Source organism: Oenanthe melanoleuca, chromosome 3 (assembly GCF_029582105.1).
Source record: "Oenanthe melanoleuca isolate GR-GAL-2019-014 chromosome 3, OMel1.0, whole genome shotgun sequence".
Classification (NCBI taxonomy): domain Eukaryota; kingdom Metazoa; phylum Chordata; class Aves; order Passeriformes; family Muscicapidae; genus Oenanthe; species Oenanthe melanoleuca.
In genome coordinates this window covers 27,656,776-27,676,723 of record NC_079336.1, presented here as the reverse complement: position 1 = coordinate 27,676,723, position 19,948 = coordinate 27,656,776, and the positions used below count along the sequence as shown (strand labels likewise).

Here is a 19,948-nt window from a genome sequence, read left to right as displayed (position 1 = left end):
TGATAGATGGTGCTATCCAGGTCTTTCAAAAATCTATCATATAAATGTCTGTCATCAGAAAATATGTCACATTTCTACAACAGACAACAGTACTCAAATAAAAACCATGGAATATGAATTTTTTTTAAAGCAAACTTTAAACCAGATGAATTAATCTGATTATCTCTTAACAGAGTCCAACAGTCTTACTCACTTACCCAGAGCCTAACTTCTCACATAAGTTCTGTTTATGTTCAAACATTTCTTTTCAAAAGACAGCAAAATTAGATTGAATTAAGCTTTAAATACCAGTTCAGCTTTAAATATTTCATTATCATCAACAGAATGTCTTTGTGATAGTGGATTCTGAAGACCAGGGTAAAAAAATCCCAAGTTTTTCTAAAATCAAAATTTGATCAATATTCCTATCTTACGTATGTTTTTTCTTCTTGCTCCTTCCTTAGTATTTTCTGCTTCTTCCAAGTCCTGTAAATTTTATATTCAAGCACCTCAAGAGCTATATGTCAGTCTTTTCCTGCCCATATCTTTGTACTTCATTGCTTTTAACAAAATTTCTGCTGTGACAACCTAGAAATATTTTGAAGTAGGAGTGTACCTGGATTTTTCACAAAACAGCACAAGCATCTCTGGCTCCACAACTGCTTGACTGACACATATTCAGAAACACCTGTCAGATGAACCCTCAATGATTTTATAATGCTTAATGGAAACTACCTCCCTGCTGGCACATCATCCACTGGCAAAATGCATTCTTGGCCAACAGTTGAAATAAGGATATTCAACCCAGAGAAAACTGTATTAATGATAAAGTATGAATAATCTGATCTAGGATTTAGCTATTATGCTAAGTACAACTTCTCCTTCCTTTATGAAAATGGGTTTTTGCTTTCCCTGACCATCTTAATGAGGCAATAAAAGACTACTTAGCAAAAACTTCGAAGCAGAATTTTAGATTTATAGTATATATAAGAAAGGCAGATACAGAAACACGTAATCCTAAATGTGTATGAATGTACTTGACTTGCCACACAGTAGCTCATAGATATTAAAAAATTCCCTATTTATCTGTTGGTATAGTGACTGCACTCAAGTTCTGCTCATTACTTAGGAAGGAAAGTCTCAAAGTAATATCCTACCTCTGCAATAAAAATGGTTTACTGTTTACTTGAAGAATACAGGACTAAAGTAACTCTTAAAGTGTAAATAGGAGCTTTTTGAAAATAAGTTCTTTTTCTTTTTAGGTTTACTATTTACATTTATACACAGCTGCCTTTAAGAGATAGGAAGCATTAACAAAGCTTACCTGCTTTTTTACTAAGTTTATATAAGAATGTCTGTCGTGGATCTGAATGGTCTCGACATGTCAGTTGCAATAAAGAACCAGACTTCTTCCATTTCTGCATAAACCACAGTCCTGCATTATTAGGTACAATGTGAGTATAGATCCAAATTAAAATATGAAAACTAATTAAATGTAAGTATAATATGTAAAGTTCATAACAGTCTCTCACATATTAATTTTACTTTTCGTGTAAGCATTTTCAACCTGAGAAAGTTTAAATTTTCATTTTCTTTCCTGTCTATACCATGAAGCATGAAGGCCTTTACTTCCACTAATGTACATGCCTGCCCATAAAAAATAACTTCCAGAAAGTGTAAATACAATAATGTTAGCCAGAATATACACATTCTATTTCAATAATTTATATAATATTAGAACATGTTGATGTTCAAAAAACAACAGGCATTACTTATCCAATTTCTAAACTGAAGTCATTAAATGTAACTTGAAAAAAGGAAGCAGAATTTTCTCACAGGAATACCACAGTAGAATGTTTTCTATGGTGCTATATTTTCTTTTTTAGCAAATAATAATAATAGGTGGCTAACTGTTTTTTCAAAAAATCTTGCCTCACTTGCCATGCACATCTGCAGAAACACACTGCAGGTTGTAAGGTATTTTTGAGAGAGAAAAGACATCAATAGTTCAGAATTATTTTAATGTATCTTAGATAATTGTTTGGCAGATTAAGTATATTCAAGTTCAGTTTATAATAAATTGAGCTCAAGAGATTAAAACTGGAGTTTATTTATGCTGTAACAGAAAATCTGAAGCCAACATACTGGAAAACACGCCAATCACCTCTTGCACATCCTTTTACTGATCCTTTATAACCTTCTTCTCTGCTTATGACAGTGAAATATGCAGTTTCTCAAAATCACATTAATGCAGAAATGTGCACCCCACATGAAATTGCTAAGTGCATTTCAAAGACAAGATTTCCCCTAAAGTAATACTACTTCAAGAAAATAATACTTCACCTGTATTAACAAGAGCACTGCTGTTGTAGAGGGTACCAAGATGTGGTCCAGACAGAGACAGGAAGGTATGAAGTTTGTTGAGGTAATACCGAAATCGATGTCTTGTGAGCACTGAACGGATTATTAAATTACCCAGTGAGTGTCCAATAAAGCTGTTTAAAAAAGAAAAAGCAATATAACATGGAATTTTATGGTGGATATTTTTCTTTCAAAAGAGAAAAAGGAAACAGGTGTCATGAAATGCTAAAAGAGCATGGAAAAAAAATTAATGAAAAGTTTCCATTCGGACCTATATTTTATCTTGTACAGGAGGCATAGCTTGTCCATATCTCTCAAGCTGCACTAACTCATTACAAACATGTTCTGAACTCCTCCAGAGATATTTTATACAGCATTTTTGAAAAGCTAACAAAACCAAACTATCCTTCCACCAGCATCTACCACCAAAACCCAGTATTATTTCTGGGTTAATTTCCCTTAGCACTAACTATGAAGAAAATATTTTATGAGCCATGCATGACTGAAAACATAACTTTGGCATGTGATGGCACTCAATGTGATAAATGTATGGGCATTCCTGAAACAATCTACTGGAGACAGATTCCAAAGTCCTGATGGGGGGAACACCATTACTTAACTGAACCTGATTATTTAAAAAACAGAAGCAACATCTCAGTTCTGCTTAGCAGATTGACCAAAAGAAGTGATTATCAGCTTGAGCAGACAGTTGAAGGATATGTCTCTGTCAGGACAATATTACTTTTAGGTGTTTCCCTGGTTAAGCAATTTAAGGGAAAGATGGATGGGACTCTTTAGCTTCTTGTATCCAAGGATAAATATTCCTTAACGTGAGATGCTTACTGTCATACACACAAGTCTATATAAATAATTTCTTTAAAATGGACACTACGAAATTAAGCAGTTCTGGTTATTATGCTTACAGATCCCTGCTGAGGTAAAGACCACACCAGACTAGGCACTGACTTCAAGAGTATATGGTAGGGACCAGACTCACAAAGTTAGAAGGAAAAAGTGCTTTCCTGCATTACAACCCCAGGATATGGTGAAAACAGAAAACCATCCAAAATTATGTATGTTAGAACTATCATTGCTGGGTCACATACGTGCTACAGTATTATACCTACAGAATCATCCTTCTTTTTGCTCTTTATAACTAGATTCATCAACAATAGTGGCTAAAAGAAAGCTTCCTGTAACATCTGTGTAAAATACAGTGCTAAAAGATTACTTGACCGTTTAAATGCTTCCCAAGCAAGAATCGCTGCCTCAGAAAAAAACCAATTTAAAGGTAAATAAAAAAATTTGAACAGTTGGTTATAGAATGGCAGAACCACCCTGAACTCCTAAATAATTATGCATTTCTATAACAGAAAAAAGTTTTTTTGTTCATTATCAATACATGGTTTATGCATGTCTGTAAATTCTTCTCAGGTGCTTCTACTACTAGATTTCCCATATTATTTGTATGAAAAATTCTTTGCTTGAGCTTGCTACATTTGCCTAATTAATTCTGAAATGAAAGATTATGTATCTTCTATGGTGTCAGCAAAACAGCAGTGCATTTGCAAAACAAAACACTGAGCTGCTCTCTTGAATACTAAAATTTAAAACTGTTCCCTTGGAGGACATCATAAAAATCTACACAAGAACAACAAAACCAATTCTTTAAGAACAAGTAAATGACCACAGAAATTGAGTTGATCTTGAAGATGATCTGCATGATGTAACTGCTTTTGAGTAAAACAGATTGTTTTCTAAAGAAGATCTGAACATTAGAACTGTCTCTTGACAGTTCGACAGTTCAACAGTATTTACTAAAAAGTCATAAGGGGATGAGAAACCCTTATATTGTATCATAACAAAGGGCATTTTCTGTGAAAAACGCAGCAATCGATCTATCAATTCTACCATCACTAGGGGTACACAGGCATATCTAACCAAAACTTCAGAAACATGAAAGACAAATTTTGAGGAAAACTGGGAGCTCACAATTAGCTATGTGAATATACCTCAAAGATTAAACACTTGTAGTTAATGTGAAAAGCCACAGAAATATAATAAAGGTTACAGTAATATATTGTGGTACAATTCAGATGCTTAGATGAATACATAATAAGCTTTAAATCTGTTTTTTAATAGAGAAAAGTTTAAAAATTTGCTCAAATCAAAACGGGGAGGAAAAGGAAAATCCTTTAAATAGAGTCTTGAAAGTGTAAGACAGGAATGTAATCCATCCTACTCATGGGATGCTCTGTAAAAGCCATGAACACTAGGTGGCAATATTGCAATCTTCTATATCATTAACACACTGAAGTTAACAAAATTATAGTTTTTATACATGCTTTATGATATAAGTCGACCAATTCAGATCATACTAGGAAATCAGACACAGCAAAATCTCATTATTCTGTGCCAATAAACAAAAATCCTGTCCAACTATAAAAATCCATAGGAGAAAGAAAAATCAATCAAGATTCATAATCAATGAGGTGCTGAAACAACAAACAGATGTTTTAATATATGCATAGCATTAAAAACTTCCTTTTTTTTATGAGCCAATGTTACTTAGGGAAGAGGATGATAAGCTGATTAATCTACCTGAGGTCAAAGTCCAATACAAGTCATCAGAAATTTATGTTAGACTTGACATGTGCAAAGTGGTTTCTGAAACTACACTATAAGAGCAGGTGGTTTATTCCCCAGCTGCCTGGTTATCTGAGAGGGCTTTTATCCTCACAGATACTCAAAACTTGAATGGGTATGACTGAGCACTTTGACATGCTTCAAAGTTGCATGAACTTTGATGCTGGCATTGGTATGACTGGTCCAAATGATGTCCCTCCAGATGTCCCCCAAAGTGATTCTTTACTAAATAGTTATTTTATAAAGCAAATTCCATTTGTTTTGAATCAAGCTTCCAGCTCATGCTTGCTGCATTCTTGTTGTAAGCACAAAGATTTTGTCCAGAGGAGAACGAATGTGTTGGATAGTGAATTGCTACAATAACTGGTATTAGCTCTGCAAGTACCAAAAATGTTTACTGAATCTGACACTATTCCAGTGGTACAGGGAGTATCTTTTCTCAGTACAGGAAGGTAGCACAGTAAGTAGGATTTTGCCATTACTTGCAAGCATGAGACTGCATCCGAATAAAGGGCAGAATCTCAGAAACATCTCTGGACTTATCTCCAACTTGATTTTGATTTGTTTAAGCTGTGACAACGATCATCTGCCAGAGAAGTACCAAGTCAGGTCTAAAGTTGTTTTAGTTTTACTACAGTTTCTATTAATAACAAGTAGTTATTCTGTGTGGCCTGAACTGTGTTATCACTAGAATGAAGTGTGGTGTGGAAGACTGTAGGTACAGGTATCATATGGAAGTGGCCCCCAATGGTCTATTAATGGTCACTGCAGGAGCACAGTTGTGTAAATCAGGAGAAAAAGCCAGCATTAGGGATAACAGAGAATGGGAGGGAAAAAAGAGTAAATGGGGAACAAAAGAAAGAGCATATGTGCCAGCTGGAAATACAGAAATATGATATTATTCTATTCAGACCCGATGCCAAGGAAGCTGTAACTCCCACCATGAACATCACTGTCATTATACTGAAGCCCTGGGATGCTGATGTCTTACTGCTTAAGCAAGACAAAATCCAACCATCTTAGGATGTTGGCTTTTTTTTGCCATACAAAATCATAGATCTGGAGACTGATGTCTATTTTGACTGGGTTATGGAGTAGCACTTGTAGAAAGAACACTTCCTTTAGGAGATGGGGAGATTTTATGAGGAGAAACCAGCATCATTCAGGATATCATAGATAACTACTACAAGGGCTGCTTTCTACAGAGGCATAACCAAAACGAGGCAGGAAAGCATCGGTTTCTTCAGCAGAGGATTTCTCAGCAGTACTTTCCCAGGCCTTCTGGGTCATCCCTTCAAGGCCTTGCATAGAGGCAAATGTCTTCCTAACAGTTCTCTCATGTAGCTACTAAAAAAACAGCTACAAGATTTGTTGGCAGATTTAAATTTCTCATAAGAAAGGCTTAAGTTGAGAAATGCAAACTTCTGTTTCAGCAGGGCCCAAGACAAGTACATACCTTAAAAAGGAAACTAAAATAAAAATTCGTAGTCTTTTTTTCTTTCAAATGATGAGTAACAAATAAAAATGAAAAATATTTACAAATTGGAAGTCTTATGAGAGAAGCAAACCAAAAGCAAACAAGAGTTCAGATCTCAGCTATAAACAATGAGAAGATAAGTGGGTGGGTTTGGTCATTAAAGTCTTCAGACAACAGCATGGAAGAGAAGATGCTGGTGTATGCTGGTGGGTTACAGAACTCTTCTCTCCCATACCAAAGGTGCTACCATCTAGTCTGTGAAACAAAAATATGATCACACTGTGCTTTTTAAATTTTTAACTCAACAGTTTAGACAGAATTAAGCATGTCAAATCTTGCCTATCTCAAACCAGAAACATTTGTTTAAGTAGTGAGATTACGTTTAAATGTTTTAGATGTTTCCTGCAGCTGAACAAGGCCCACCAAACACAGAACTTGTCAGAAACACATGTGACTAGCAAGTCAAAAAACCTTCTGGATGTATCATTTGAGGACGCCTAAACAAATGGATGAAATCAGCTGAATTGAATTAGCTCCTTTCATCTATTGATGAGTTAACTCCAGCAACGTTGCTGAGTTAGTAAGGTAGTCTGCCCAAATGGTCACCCTACCTTGAGAAAATAAATGCAATGGGCATTTCCTGGAAGTAAATGTAAAAGAAAACAGGAATGCATACAGTGTGGTAAGCCCTCTAATAAGATGCAAAACATGCTCTTTAGCAGATGAAATCAGGTAACATAAAGAATAATGAAATATATTTTCATGCAGCTGCCCTTCAAAGTCACAAGTAAGATCAAAGTAGGAGTGACAATACAGTCTGCCAGTCATTCTTGATTAAGGGACTATAAAATCAGAAGGAAGCTAACTTCATCCTGGCATAGTGCTATTACAGGTTCCTTTGACTTTCTCAAAATAATATCTGTTTTTCTGCAGAACTCTATTATGCAGAATTTGTGGAAGCACAGGACAGCAATTCCTTAAATGTAATGCTTAACCTCCTCCCTAAAACCACCAACAGATGAGCTTACAACATTGTTCAGTCTTCTTTCATCTGGCAATTCCCTCTCTCTCCATTGTCCTCCTTTCCCCTATTCCTCCCCCGTCCCAAATTGCTTTTTCCCATCTCTCTTTTGGCCTGCTTCTGAGCATCACAGTTTAAAACAACCCAGGGCTCTAGTTTTAAGTTTATTTCTGTAAACAGTATAGAACAGATATTACCTGATTTTTGAAAGGGGTAGATTATAAATTTGTATATACTGTATAATTTCATCTAAAAGACGATCTGTCATGGAATCAAAATCAGCAAAGGTATCATTCTGTAAAATAAAAGAAATAAAAAATAATAACTGTATTTTCTAATGCAGCAATATACATTCTGCATTCTGTCTGAATTCTTACTCCCCAGTGTTTCCAATCAACAGCACACAAATAAAAGCATTGATATTAAGTCTGAATACAAACACTACAGCTAGTTATTATAAATTTTTCATGTCATTTTCTTGTAACACAGAATAAAGTGACAGACATTTTACTGTAAGACTACTTTCTTCTAAAACAACCAAAACAAATCTTAACATTACACATCCACCCTTAGTTCTAAGCTGTTCTCTACACTTAAGATTGTCTGTAGGGCAACAGAAGACCAAACTGCATATTCAGAATTATATCACACTGCCCATGAAATAGAGATGAGACAATTACTGCAATAGCAGACTACAGTAATATTGGTTATTCAAAATGAAACAAACAAACAAACAAAATTCTTAAGGCCTTATCCCCACTTCATAGCTAATTCTCCCCAATGATCAGCAGTAGGAAATAAAAAGATAGGCAAAACCTGCCTAGAACTTTTCAGTGCAAGTTCCAAAGGATCTGTGCTATAATCTGTAGTGTTTAACATATTAGTAAATTATCTGGGGAAGGAAAGAAGGAGATGAAATATCAGTTTGTAGACAAAATTAAATATCCAGAGTAGTCAAATTTAGAACCAACCAGAATTTCATATGAATCTTATACTACTGCATGGCTGGGTGATAAAATGGCAAGAAATGCAAACCAATGTTACACAGAGAAAACCAGCCCTAACTGCAAACAGTAATCTACACATCTTTGTTGCATATAATTAGCAATGTTAGGAAAGCAAGGAAAGAAAATAGCAATACAACATTTTGTCAGTCTGTAGTGCAAAAGCACCTTAAATGCCCTGTCTACTTCTGATCATTTAATTTTAAATGACAAGAAGTTTCAAGTGGGCCAGGAAGGATGAACAGAATCTTTTCACATCTATTTATATGAAATAATAAATGGACTAAGTCTCTTCAGTTGCCTCCTGAAGGAAAAACTGTACTTGCTCATAAAATATGTGATTAACCGAAGCAGTGAATGAGGAATGATTATTGAATATTTTTTCCAAAACAAGCTATACGGTAAATTATTTCAATTTCCTTGTTTGCAACTGAATTACCAATGTACGAACCACAGAATTAATCTCAACTGTATGCTATGGATACAGAAGTAAAAACATTAAAAAAGAATCAGCCAACATTAAGGACAAAAGTCTGTCAACAGCTCTTAGGCTCAGTGGTCTCAGTGGAATCCACAAATCAGAAAGTCTTGCAGCTGCTGACTGACAAAAACTACAGGGCTAGAGAAGAGAAAGCCTGGCTTGGTGCCTATCCAGCCTGTTTCACAAAGCATCCCAGCAGCTACTGCCAGAAAAATGCTAGTGCACTAAATGAAGCTTTTGTTTGAGCCACTGACAAGACTTTGTTCTAGTTCATCTCTGAAGTATGTCTAATGCAATATGTAATACACACATACACACAGACAAAAAGTAAAAATTGGTCTTTTGTGCTTTGGCAAGTTTACTTCATCAGAAAATAATATAATTCACAGAAGTTTAACTCAAGAGGTACTTTTGATATTTGTTCATGTTATGATGTAGGTCTTGCAGTATGTGACAAAAGAACAAGCAACCGGAATTTTGTATTTCCCAGATCCTCTGAAATAACACATCTCCCTTCTTGCCACACCAGTTTTCACTATTACATTTTTACCACTAGTATCGAGCATATTTTATCCACAATCCAAACTGCTTATGCTGAGAACTTACACAACACACAATAAATTGGCAGTAACAAATGTTACCCCTAAAACATTTACCTTCAATACCATATAAGATTTTGTAATTACTTTGACTTAAACCACAGATCAAATAATGGATTCCATGAGAATACAATAAAATATACAAAATGTGATAAATATAATAGTGCCATTAAATAAACGTGTCTGAAGGTTTACATTGCTCATAGCTTTACAAAAATTCTTTTTTTAGTTGGCAAATACCTGATTCCTTTCAGACATAAGAAATTCAATTCTTCCTCCAGGCAGCCCTAGCTCAATGTAAGTCTTCACTAATCTTAGATCTGCACTGTTACCTTCAAAAGAAAAACAATCAAGAGTTAGATTCTGCAAAGTTGACTTGCAATAAAAGCACTCAGAATACTGAAATTATTCACTGGCAGAGCTTTATATTTAAACACGGCTAATTATATTCTCAGCCCTAACTAAAATTCAGTAAGACTTTGAAAGAAACTACAATGTCAAATTAAGTGACAAAATGGTTTATGAAGATGACATTCTATGCAAACACTTAAAAAAGCAAGGATGTAGGAAGTCATGTTTGATTTTGTCTTAGCCTCCAAGTGATACATAGCACTGTGAACATTACATTCATAGAAACCGAATTAATTTTGATAAAGCAAATTAAAGAACTCAGTGAATACTCCTTCACTGAATTACAGAATTCAGTGAAGGAGTATTTTCATAAAATGAAAAGGCAGAGTGAACTATCAGCAGATAAAGATACTTTTAGATACTGTGGTATGGTACCCAAAACAACAAATGCTATTTTAGCTAGCATCCTGAAGATTTTTCCACATCAGTAGTCATGCTTTTGAAGAAAAGGTAGCCTTTCTGCCTTAGAGAACAGGATTTTTATTTACATCTGTCATTTATTGGATATAGCTTGTATAAGCTTACCGATTTTGTAAGAAAATTTTAAATATGTGGACTTTCCTAAGGCTTCAAACATGTTTTTGTAACAACAGGCTTCTTGGTCAAGTTAATTTTTGTGCCACTTTTACATGTACGAGAATATCTACACTAGTATGAGGGAATACCTCTGAGTACTCTTTTTAAAAGTACTTAACAAAGGCTGCTTTTTGCCCAAATGAGGAATGCCCTCTTGTGTTTCCTTACATTATTAATTCAAGAAGTGTCTCAAAAACACACAAAAGCTAGAGAGGATATTGTTTCTTAATATATGCTTCAATACGCTTTGAACTAAAAGCAGGTGAATATACTCAAGCTATAACTTTATAATCTTTTCAATTAAAAAGAGAGTTTCTCACTTCTACCACAGTAGAATCTTAGTCCTTGGAAATATTCAAAAACCCAACTGCATCCTGGGCAACCTGCTGTAGGTGATTGTCTCATTCAACTCCCTTGCTCCGAGCAATCCCCAGTGATCCCTTTCACCCTCAACCACACTGTGATTCAGTGACTTAACCTTTTAAAACCTTATAAACACTTGACTGAGTTTTACACGTACTATTTCTTTTTCCTAACAAGATACACATATTTCATTTTCCTTGACAACACAGCAATTCTAAAGAAAACAGTTTTGTCAGTAACTCCATTCTATTACCACAACATGGACAAATTCTTTTACGACATAAAAAACTGAAAGATGCACCTAATGTGAACTATGGCATTAAACAGATTTATGTGCAGGGAAATTTTCTTAAAGACAGAGAATTCTTAATTTAAAAGATTTTATGGAACATATTGTCAAATGTAGTAGTACAATGCCAGATTCCCATTTCCCTCCAGTGAACCTATTTCAGGTGTTCAGTTCAAATGACCAAAGCTAAATCTCACAGCTAATCTGAACTACTTTCTTGTACAGTATCATATTTCCCAGCATACCATCTAGGCCATGGACACAGACTATAAGATGTACTCCTTCTTCTGAACACTCATCATCTTCCATACTGAAATAAGGTATTGAAGAAGCCAGTTTGAAAACATCACTATACATAAATCCAGGAAGTTTAAGTTGCCTCAATTCTTCTTTAGCCTGTAGGAAACTGGAATAAAAAAGTACTTATTATATATTTACTATTGCTAGATAAATGTAGGGTCTTCCAGGATACAGTTTTTTACTGTCATTTTGCTTTGTATTCTATGTAATTAATATGGAGGGAAATATATTTATCAAATTACTATTTTCACAAAATAAACCATTTCCTCAGAACATTTTTACTGGAGATTCCTGCAGCCCCTTTTCCTCTGCAATAAAAACCACATCTCAAGCTCTACTCTATTCTCTCCTTTGACCATCTTTGCAAAGTCTCCAAGTATTTCTGAAACCACTGAAGATGCTGGGTTCATTGTGGTCTTGAACAAGTAATAGCTTTTTGTTCCCACACAATAAAATATTATAGAAATTATAACCAATTGGAAGTCAAGTTTAAGATTTTCACTGACTTTGATAATTATTGCCAAGCCCATTTCTTAGGCCAGAAGAGAAGTGGTATCAGTGCTCTAATGTCTCACCATAAGGTTCCTGTTGTAGGGTGAATAACAGACACTTGCTTCTGAAACAGCCAGATCCAGACTTCTGATCTCTTATATAGTCTGTGAAGGCATACACTATAAGGTTTTTAATAGCTGAGATCCTCACATGCTTGGAGCTCCTTGTGTTCCTTTCTCCCTTTCTTTCACCTCCCTTAGTTTCTGTGCATGGCCTTCCTAATTGCATATCAGTTTCCCTGCAGCACATAAAGCTTTATGCTTTCCTTATGCGTCCTTAATCCATCTGCTCTGCATGATCCCTCACAGCGTTGTGCTGTATCCTATTCTCTTCTGCCTGCTCACCGTTTTCCTCCCATTCTACCTTTTCTTCTGTTTTCCCAACTTTATCTTTAGTTCATTCCTCACTAACTGGAATTAGGCCAGGCCTCAATGAAGTCAGCCTGAAAAGAAACCACTGCTGACAGCTGCTCTTATCACTCTGCAACAGAAGCTACTTGAGTTTGTACTCAAGGCATGTTTCCTGAACACACCAAGGGTGGTTCTTTACAGAGCAGATCATACCCTCTGGATTCACAGTTATCTCATGTTCCAGGAGACTCTGCTTTTCCCATGGCCAAGTCCTTGATTTTATTCCGAGTTCACTTTTATCATTACAGAACAGCCTGAGTAGCCTCTGCTCTTCATCTTTCCCATTCCACACCAGTAACCCCATAAGCTACTTCTCTGGCCACTTCTAACCTGTTTTCCTCTACTTGACTGCTCACTCCTTTCTATTCTCAAGCTGCTTTTCACAAACTCTTGGGTCTTTTATCTCTTCCACCATCTAAGCATTTCTACTTCTCTTTTAATTCTTCTTTTCTCTCACAACAACATTTTACTTCTGAAACAACACATAAAGTGCTGCTTCACATGTTCATTTAGCAGCAGGGGGTTATTAGGGAAACTCCTATGTTTACATCAAGAAGAGGTACAATCTGGCATCCCTGACGTTCCTCTAAATTTGGCTTTCCTGGTATCCAAACTGCAGTGTAATTTAGAGCACTATGGTCTCTCAGGTGCTACATTTTTGATATTTGAAGTTAAGATTTAAAAATAAGGCCATTACCATAGCTTGCACTACACATTTGCTTCATTTAGCTAATCTGATACACAACCAGTTACACAATGTTTTTGGATTTATGTTTTAGAGTCAAAGTGTATTTTCCCAAGCTTGCTATTTTAACAACTTCACTTTCATACAACACCATTTGTATGCTCAGTAGCCTTTACAACATTATTCTTCAGCTGAATGATTACTTTTTTGAACATAACAAAGAAAAATCCTGTTTTGCTTGTTTTTCAAACCACATGAAATTACAAGATAACTCTCGTAAGATAAGATAGAAGAAGTTAGTGCTAAGACACTTTTTATCTGAACATCTAGAACATGCTGTTACTTGGGCATGCAGAATCCACAAGCCAAGTTCTGGGGCATTTTACAGCCCAACTATGCTTCTTTTCCTCTTCTCTATTATATTAATATAATTTCTAAAGGTAAAAAACTTGTTTTAAAACAATCACTTACGCTAATATTTGAGGTTTTGGAGAGTTTTCATACCAGGAAACAGCTGAAGCAGAGCTGTAGGATGTGCTGCCTGGCTGTTGTGTAATTGCATCAGATTTATTCTTCGAAGAAGAGGTAATATTGCAGGGAGAATCTCTCAGAGAAGAAGGGAAAGACAAACAACCAGGAGTACAGACAGGGGGCACAGTCATTATGTCTTGCAAGTGTCCACTGTCAATCATTTCAGCTCTCAGGGCTCTCTCTTCTGCTAAGCCATGATCCTGCTCAGCACTGCAAGCTCCATCTAGTATACTATAATCGGTTTCTTCATAATACCCATTTTCAATCATGTCTTGATCCTCCTCTTCTTCCTCATCTTGTTGGGAAGAACAAATAGTTTGTTTTTCATATGCTTCCTTTTGAGGGCTAACAGGAATGTTGTTGTCCATAGGCCAAATATCTGAAATATCTGTGCTCGTTTGAGAGCCAAAATAGTTTTCAACAAGCCCTTGCTTTACCATGTCAGCACTACCAGCCGGAGAAAGATTATCTGTACCAGTTTCACTTTTAGCTACTGACAGTTCTTCAGCTGTGCCCTTTAGTTCTAAGGGCTCATTATGTTTTACTTTGCTTGTTTTTTTAACCGCTGCATTTACAGATGAAGAACCTGGAACAGCAGATGGCTCACCCATACAAGTTGTTTCCAGACACAACTTAATTGTTCTTTCTGTAGCTGTAGGGTGCCTTTCAAGGTCCTCAGAATCCTTACAGGTTGTGGCAGGGCCTGTTTGTGGGCTGTAACTTTCCACATCAGTAGGTGTGTCCTCATCTGAAACAACCAAGTGTAACAGATCTTTTTTTCCTGAGACTGAGGAATGTACAGACAGAGTTTTATTATCAAAGTGCCCTGAAAACACAACAAACTGTTGCTGCAAATTAGTGTTTGACGTTTTACCGTCATCACATTTTGGCAAGTCAATTGCTCCTAGATCCAATACTGTTTTGCTGTCACTTAGCTGGCATTCAGGTACAACACATATCTTTGAATTCTCATCAGGTGACAGCTCATCATCATCTGAAGGCAGTGAATTTATGGATGTCAGGGATGACTGTATTTCACTTACAGCACTTGTACTCTCAGTGCAATGGCTTTCGATTGTGTTTTTTATTGCAGAGTCTGGTTTTAGTAAAGGCTGAAGAAATGCTCTCTCACCATTGTGTGCAATTTGACCATGAACATTGTCAAAAACATGATCAGGGTTGGGGTGAGTTGCAAAAGAACTTGGCTCACTTTCTACACCTGAATCTGAAAATCTAGAAGAGGCGTACGTCACACTAACATCTGGTAATTTAGTCATGTCTCCACTTGCAGGGATTTGACTCTCTTTTGTTGAAAGAGTAGGTGGATTACTTTTCATTTTTGTCAAGTTGTCACTGGAATGCTGACAGTTTCTCTCATGGACCTCTTCCTTTTCAAGCTTGGGTTCCTGTTCTCCCAAATTCAATTTATTTCCAGATTCTGAAGACTGAATATTGGGTGTTAGCAAATTCTCTTCGTGCACTTCATCTTGTGGAAACTTAGCCCACGATTCAGTGTGAGCCACTCCTTTCTCCTCTGCATAAAGAATCTTATTACTTGGTTTTCCCTCAATTGTCCTGACTCCTGAGGAAGCTGGTTGACCTCTACGACAACCTTCAAATGTACCTGTGTGTTGTAAAGCACTATCTGCTTGAACAGTTCCAGAATCTGTCTGGGAGATAGTCAGTCTATCAAAAATAGCCTCATTTTCACAGTGCACAGGACTACTTGAACCTGGTTGGTCACCTTCAGTCTTGACAGTGATTTCATCATATGGCAACAATGGAAGGTCTTTTCGAGTTATTTGCCTGATGCAGGCCTTTGTATCACAAGGAATTTCACCTACTCTAGGGTCCAGCCCTTCGTTAGCATTGTATGAAGGCTCGCCATCCAACCTTCTAGAGGCATTTTCCAGTGCTGCACTTACCAAACATTTGTATCCTACTAACACCACAGAGTCCTTTGAGTTCTGTTTTACAACTTTTTTTGTGTTTTCAGCTTTTATTGTTTTTATAAGCTTAGCGACCTTAGCTTTGGATTTATTTATATCTTCATTTTTCCCTTTGAAGGTTTTTGTTAGCATCTTTTCAGCTTCAGAATGCCAAGAGATGGAGGCACCAGCAGGTCTTATTTTCAGTTCTGGGCTAGTAAAACCAGCAACAAAACCTTCTTCAGCTTCAAATTTATCCAGTTTATTGGACTCTGCCCTTGGAACACTCTGAGCTACCAACCAGGGTACATCCACATCTTTCACAGAAAAGAAGGGGGGAAGGGGGAAGAAAAAGAAAGTATGTTTACAATAAGATTATGCAGGTAAGCGATGCACTAGCAATTATACAAAATTCAAGCTAAAACCCCATATCGTGTCAGATAAATGTACTCCTTTAAAGCCAGCAAGAAATTTATTTAAAAATATTCAAATTTTACATAATTTTTCCTCATTTTTTCAAAAAGGAAATTGTACTGTGAGGTGTGTTTACCTTCAGTAACTGAATCTAAATACCGATCTTCAAAGATTATAGGCAAGGAGTTCATATCTCCATCTAGTTCACTGCACTCAATAGGGAGAGGTGGAAGAGAACTGCAGAAGGAAATGTTTTTGATAGCTGCACACATCTGTAGATGACTTTGAGCACTGAAAAAAGGAAGCAGTCCTCCATGAAAAAAAGAACTATTTATTTTTACATTAACAGAAATTACCAACAGTTTAATTCATTTTAGTAGAAGCTTTTCTACTAATTAACTAATAATAGCTTATTTAATAACTTCTTATATAAGTTCCAGTACTTTAAATCTATCTTGAGAACAAGTTTCTCTTGAATTTCTTATGTATTTTTGCAATGCTACATATACTATAGAATAACAGTACTACATGCTATATACTGTGTTATTCCAAAGGCTACTCACTGTAGTTCCTGAAAGCCAAGCGCAGCTTCCCTAGGATGCTCAAAGCAAAAGAATGCTTCAGCAAATCTGCGCACCTGCAAGATTCAAATGAAGGCAGAGCTTATTTTACCTTACAAACAATTTTTAAAAGTCCATCATATCATTTGTATGTATAATACAGACAGTTACTCTATTTTTAGATGCTCATTCTGGATGGCTGCCACAGACAAGACTAATGACTGAAACAATTTAAATTTGTGCTCTGGATAACTGGGAATTATATCAGACCCAGCTGCCTGCTGAAAATTTGATTTCCAATAAATCAATCATCCAAATCAGGCTCAAGCAATAACACACAATATTATTGGAAATGTTGATGGGAAGAAAGGAAATGACTGTTCAATTGACACTTCTGAATGAGCCTGAGTATTACCTTCAGAAGCAGAAATCCATTAGATATTCTGTAGTCTCAGAATATAGAGGAGTGTTTCAAACTTTCTGTAAGTACTCTCTAGCCCACAGTAAACTACTGTACAAAAGAATCTTTTGTTTGCAAAGATTTTCGCTGGAAATGATGAAGACAGTAACAGAATGTACATTAATTTTAAGCATTGTATTAAAGACTTAATTGTATGTCTGAGGTCAATAAACAATACAATACTGAAGTGGTATTTAATAACACTTGGGAGCATATTTTTTACTATCAAATGTGTTGAACCATAAATATTTTTACCATCCATCAAATATATGCTAAAATAGAGAACGTGAATTATACACCAATTTGCTGCAAATGAAAATATAATCAATGTACTAAAAATGTAATATCTAGAAATCCCAAAGGTTTAGTATGAGGTTTCTCATATTTCCAATATTCTATATAAATATTAATCCAATCAATATGCATTTTATTTTTTCAACTTCCAAATTACATGCAGGCAAAAAAAAAGCAAAAGAAAACAGAATGTGCTGTACAATGGTTGTTCACAACAGCTCGTTCGTTAACTTTAATTTGGTTCTATCAATTTAAACAAAATTTCTATTCCACTTAGAGAATTACATGGTAATCTAATGAATCAATAATTTATTTACCAGGCACTTTCTGGTCACCTATGCCTCTATTCCTTCAATATACTCCGGCTCTTCCTCTTAAATTTTGGACAGACTGTGGGAGTTTTCAGTGTGAAACAGGCAACAAGTGTGAAGACCTAGTTCAGTTCCCTCAGCTCTGTCACTCAGAGCTGCAGCCATCATCTGCACCCACCCTGAGCACAAACATGGCTCTATGAAAATCTTGTGCATGAACTGGCAAACACCAGACTTTCAGGACCACATTAATTTTTTTCAGACATTAGGAGCTCATTTTCTCTCCCGATACACTGTCCAGTATACTTTTAGAGAGTATCACTTGGATTAACTTTAAATTCTGTAGCTTCTACACCTTTTTGTTTTCTTAATACAAGAAGAACTAAGGAGAGAATTGTTCCAAGGTGCTTAAGGAAAAAACCCAATCCCAAATCACAAACATTTTACCCCCAATCTTTAACTTGCAAGAGAAACTGAAAGTCCTGTCCCAATCTCCCAGAATTTACTGTACTGTATTTCATAGAATTAATCTTAGTCATAACATCATCTCTGAATAGTCATGGAAAACGCTTTGAAGTAAGAACAAAACACAAAATTCAACTGTTTCTTGTAAATGCAACTTCCACTCTTGCCAGAACTCAATTTGCTTTCTTTCAGAATTTGTTGTTTATACAACAGGAGTTTATATATACACATGTAGGATAAGAATTGATGTTCCCAAGTAATTTGCTGCGTTTTCCCAGCTGCCTTTTCTAAACAGACTTGTACCTTGCAAATACATAATTTTTTCAGTGCTAATCCCCACCCTTTATCCCAGGAAGGGGGTCTGTTATAAAATACTTAAAATATAATTTTACTGCTTAAAAACTAGATTTTAGAACAATTTATCATGAAGAGTGAACATTATCATTTTAAATTAAGCAATTTAAAAATTAATTAATGATCCTAATCAGTCAGGTTATAGTTACAGGAATATTGCTAAATTAGTAGATGTCTGTGGTATATGTCAAGAAAAGGGCACACAGCTGTTTCCCAGGAAGCAAGCAAGGTAGTTTTGATTTTAGACATAAGCACTTCACCACATAAAGTAACTAGAGTTATATGGAGACTAGATCTTTAGAATACTGCACCCTTTCCAACAGAAGAGGAAGCCATTTTTTCATTTGCAATAAATCCCATTTGTAATTAAGTAATTTCAGTACTTCTGAAGAAAATCTCACTGCCAGCTCCAGATAGCTCCACGCAGAATAACAACAGTATAAAATATATAGTTGAAAGCAAGCTCCAATAGCATGTAAGTCTTTACTAATGAGACAAAAGAACCCAAATCAACAGTAGTTGATTCTGTTTAATTGGTGCTTAACCTACTGAAGGACTGAGGCACTTGCTAGGACACTGATAAATAGGCTCTGCAGAACCAGAGTCACTGCCAGCTCTGCTAATGATGCAGGAACCACCAACTTGGGCTGACTCCACAAGGACTTTGCAAGAGGAAATTGCAGCTGCTACTCCTAATCTCTACAGACTTCCCAGAGGCACGGTTTTTATGGTCCTCCCAATGTAATCAGAAGAACTGTGTTTAAAAGCTGCTATGGAATACATATTGTCTATCTGCATATTTATAAATAGCAGTCAGAGATCTCAGTCTTCAGCTCTCCTATTTTAGGACTAACCAAATGGAAAGAAATAATTTTGGAAGAATATATTCAGACCTACCAGGAGATGTCACTACAGAACAAAGAGATTAACTAGTTGAGTGTTCAAAACGTTTTGTAATGTAAAATAACAAACTCTGAGCAGTTTTTTCAATAAAATACATTTGTAAACCTTATCAGTATGATCATGTAGTAGATGGATATTCAGTTTTACCTAAAGTGTCCCTCACTTTTTAATGTAGTGCTTTTCCAAGTATTTGAAAATAGTTAAATATTGAAACACTTAAGTAAATGTAAGTAAAATTATTAAAATAATAATTTCAACACTTGAACAATTCTTCAGCAGAAATGCCTACTTTATAAGCATCTGTGCAAAGAGGGTGAAAGCCATTTGACCAAATGAAGGTGGCAGGCCTTTCTAGGGGATATTTTAACACAAGTATCTTAACCACTCAGATTAATCACTCCCTAAAAGGGTTCATTAATTAAGTTTCTCAGGAAGTAATTTCCTGGGGAATTTTCCTGATAGTCTGGAAATATTGCAAGAAGAAAAGATAAAATGAGATTTAGCATCCAGTACTGAATACATCAAAGTATCCATTTCCAAAATAAAAGTAAATAAAAAGGGTTCTTATTCTAGA

General features: G+C 35.7%; 1 protein-coding gene across 4 annotated transcripts in view; it reads right to left on the bottom strand.

Moving 5' to 3' along the window:
• Positions 1-19,948, bottom strand: part of FAM135A (family with sequence similarity 135 member A) — a 79,448-nt gene that overhangs the window by 3,870 nt on the left and 55,630 nt on the right. For 3 of the 4 annotated variants that reach the window (XM_056487104.1, XM_056487105.1, XM_056487106.1), the window contains 8 exons: positions 16,591-16,664; positions 16,164-16,318; positions 13,626-15,930; positions 11,453-11,613; positions 9,809-9,900; positions 7,682-7,779; positions 2,323-2,474; positions 1,304-1,414 (listed from right to left, as the gene is read on the bottom strand). In XM_056487104.1, coding sequence (XP_056343079.1) covers positions 1,304-1,414; positions 2,323-2,474; positions 7,682-7,779; positions 9,809-9,900; positions 11,453-11,613; positions 13,626-15,930; positions 16,164-16,318; positions 16,591-16,664 — 3,148 coding nt within the window. The remainder of the gene's footprint in view (positions 1-1,303; positions 1,415-2,322; positions 2,475-7,681; positions 7,780-9,808; positions 9,901-11,452; positions 11,614-13,625; positions 15,931-16,163; positions 16,319-16,590; positions 16,665-19,948) is intronic. The other variant, XM_056487108.1, reaches the window with a different exon arrangement.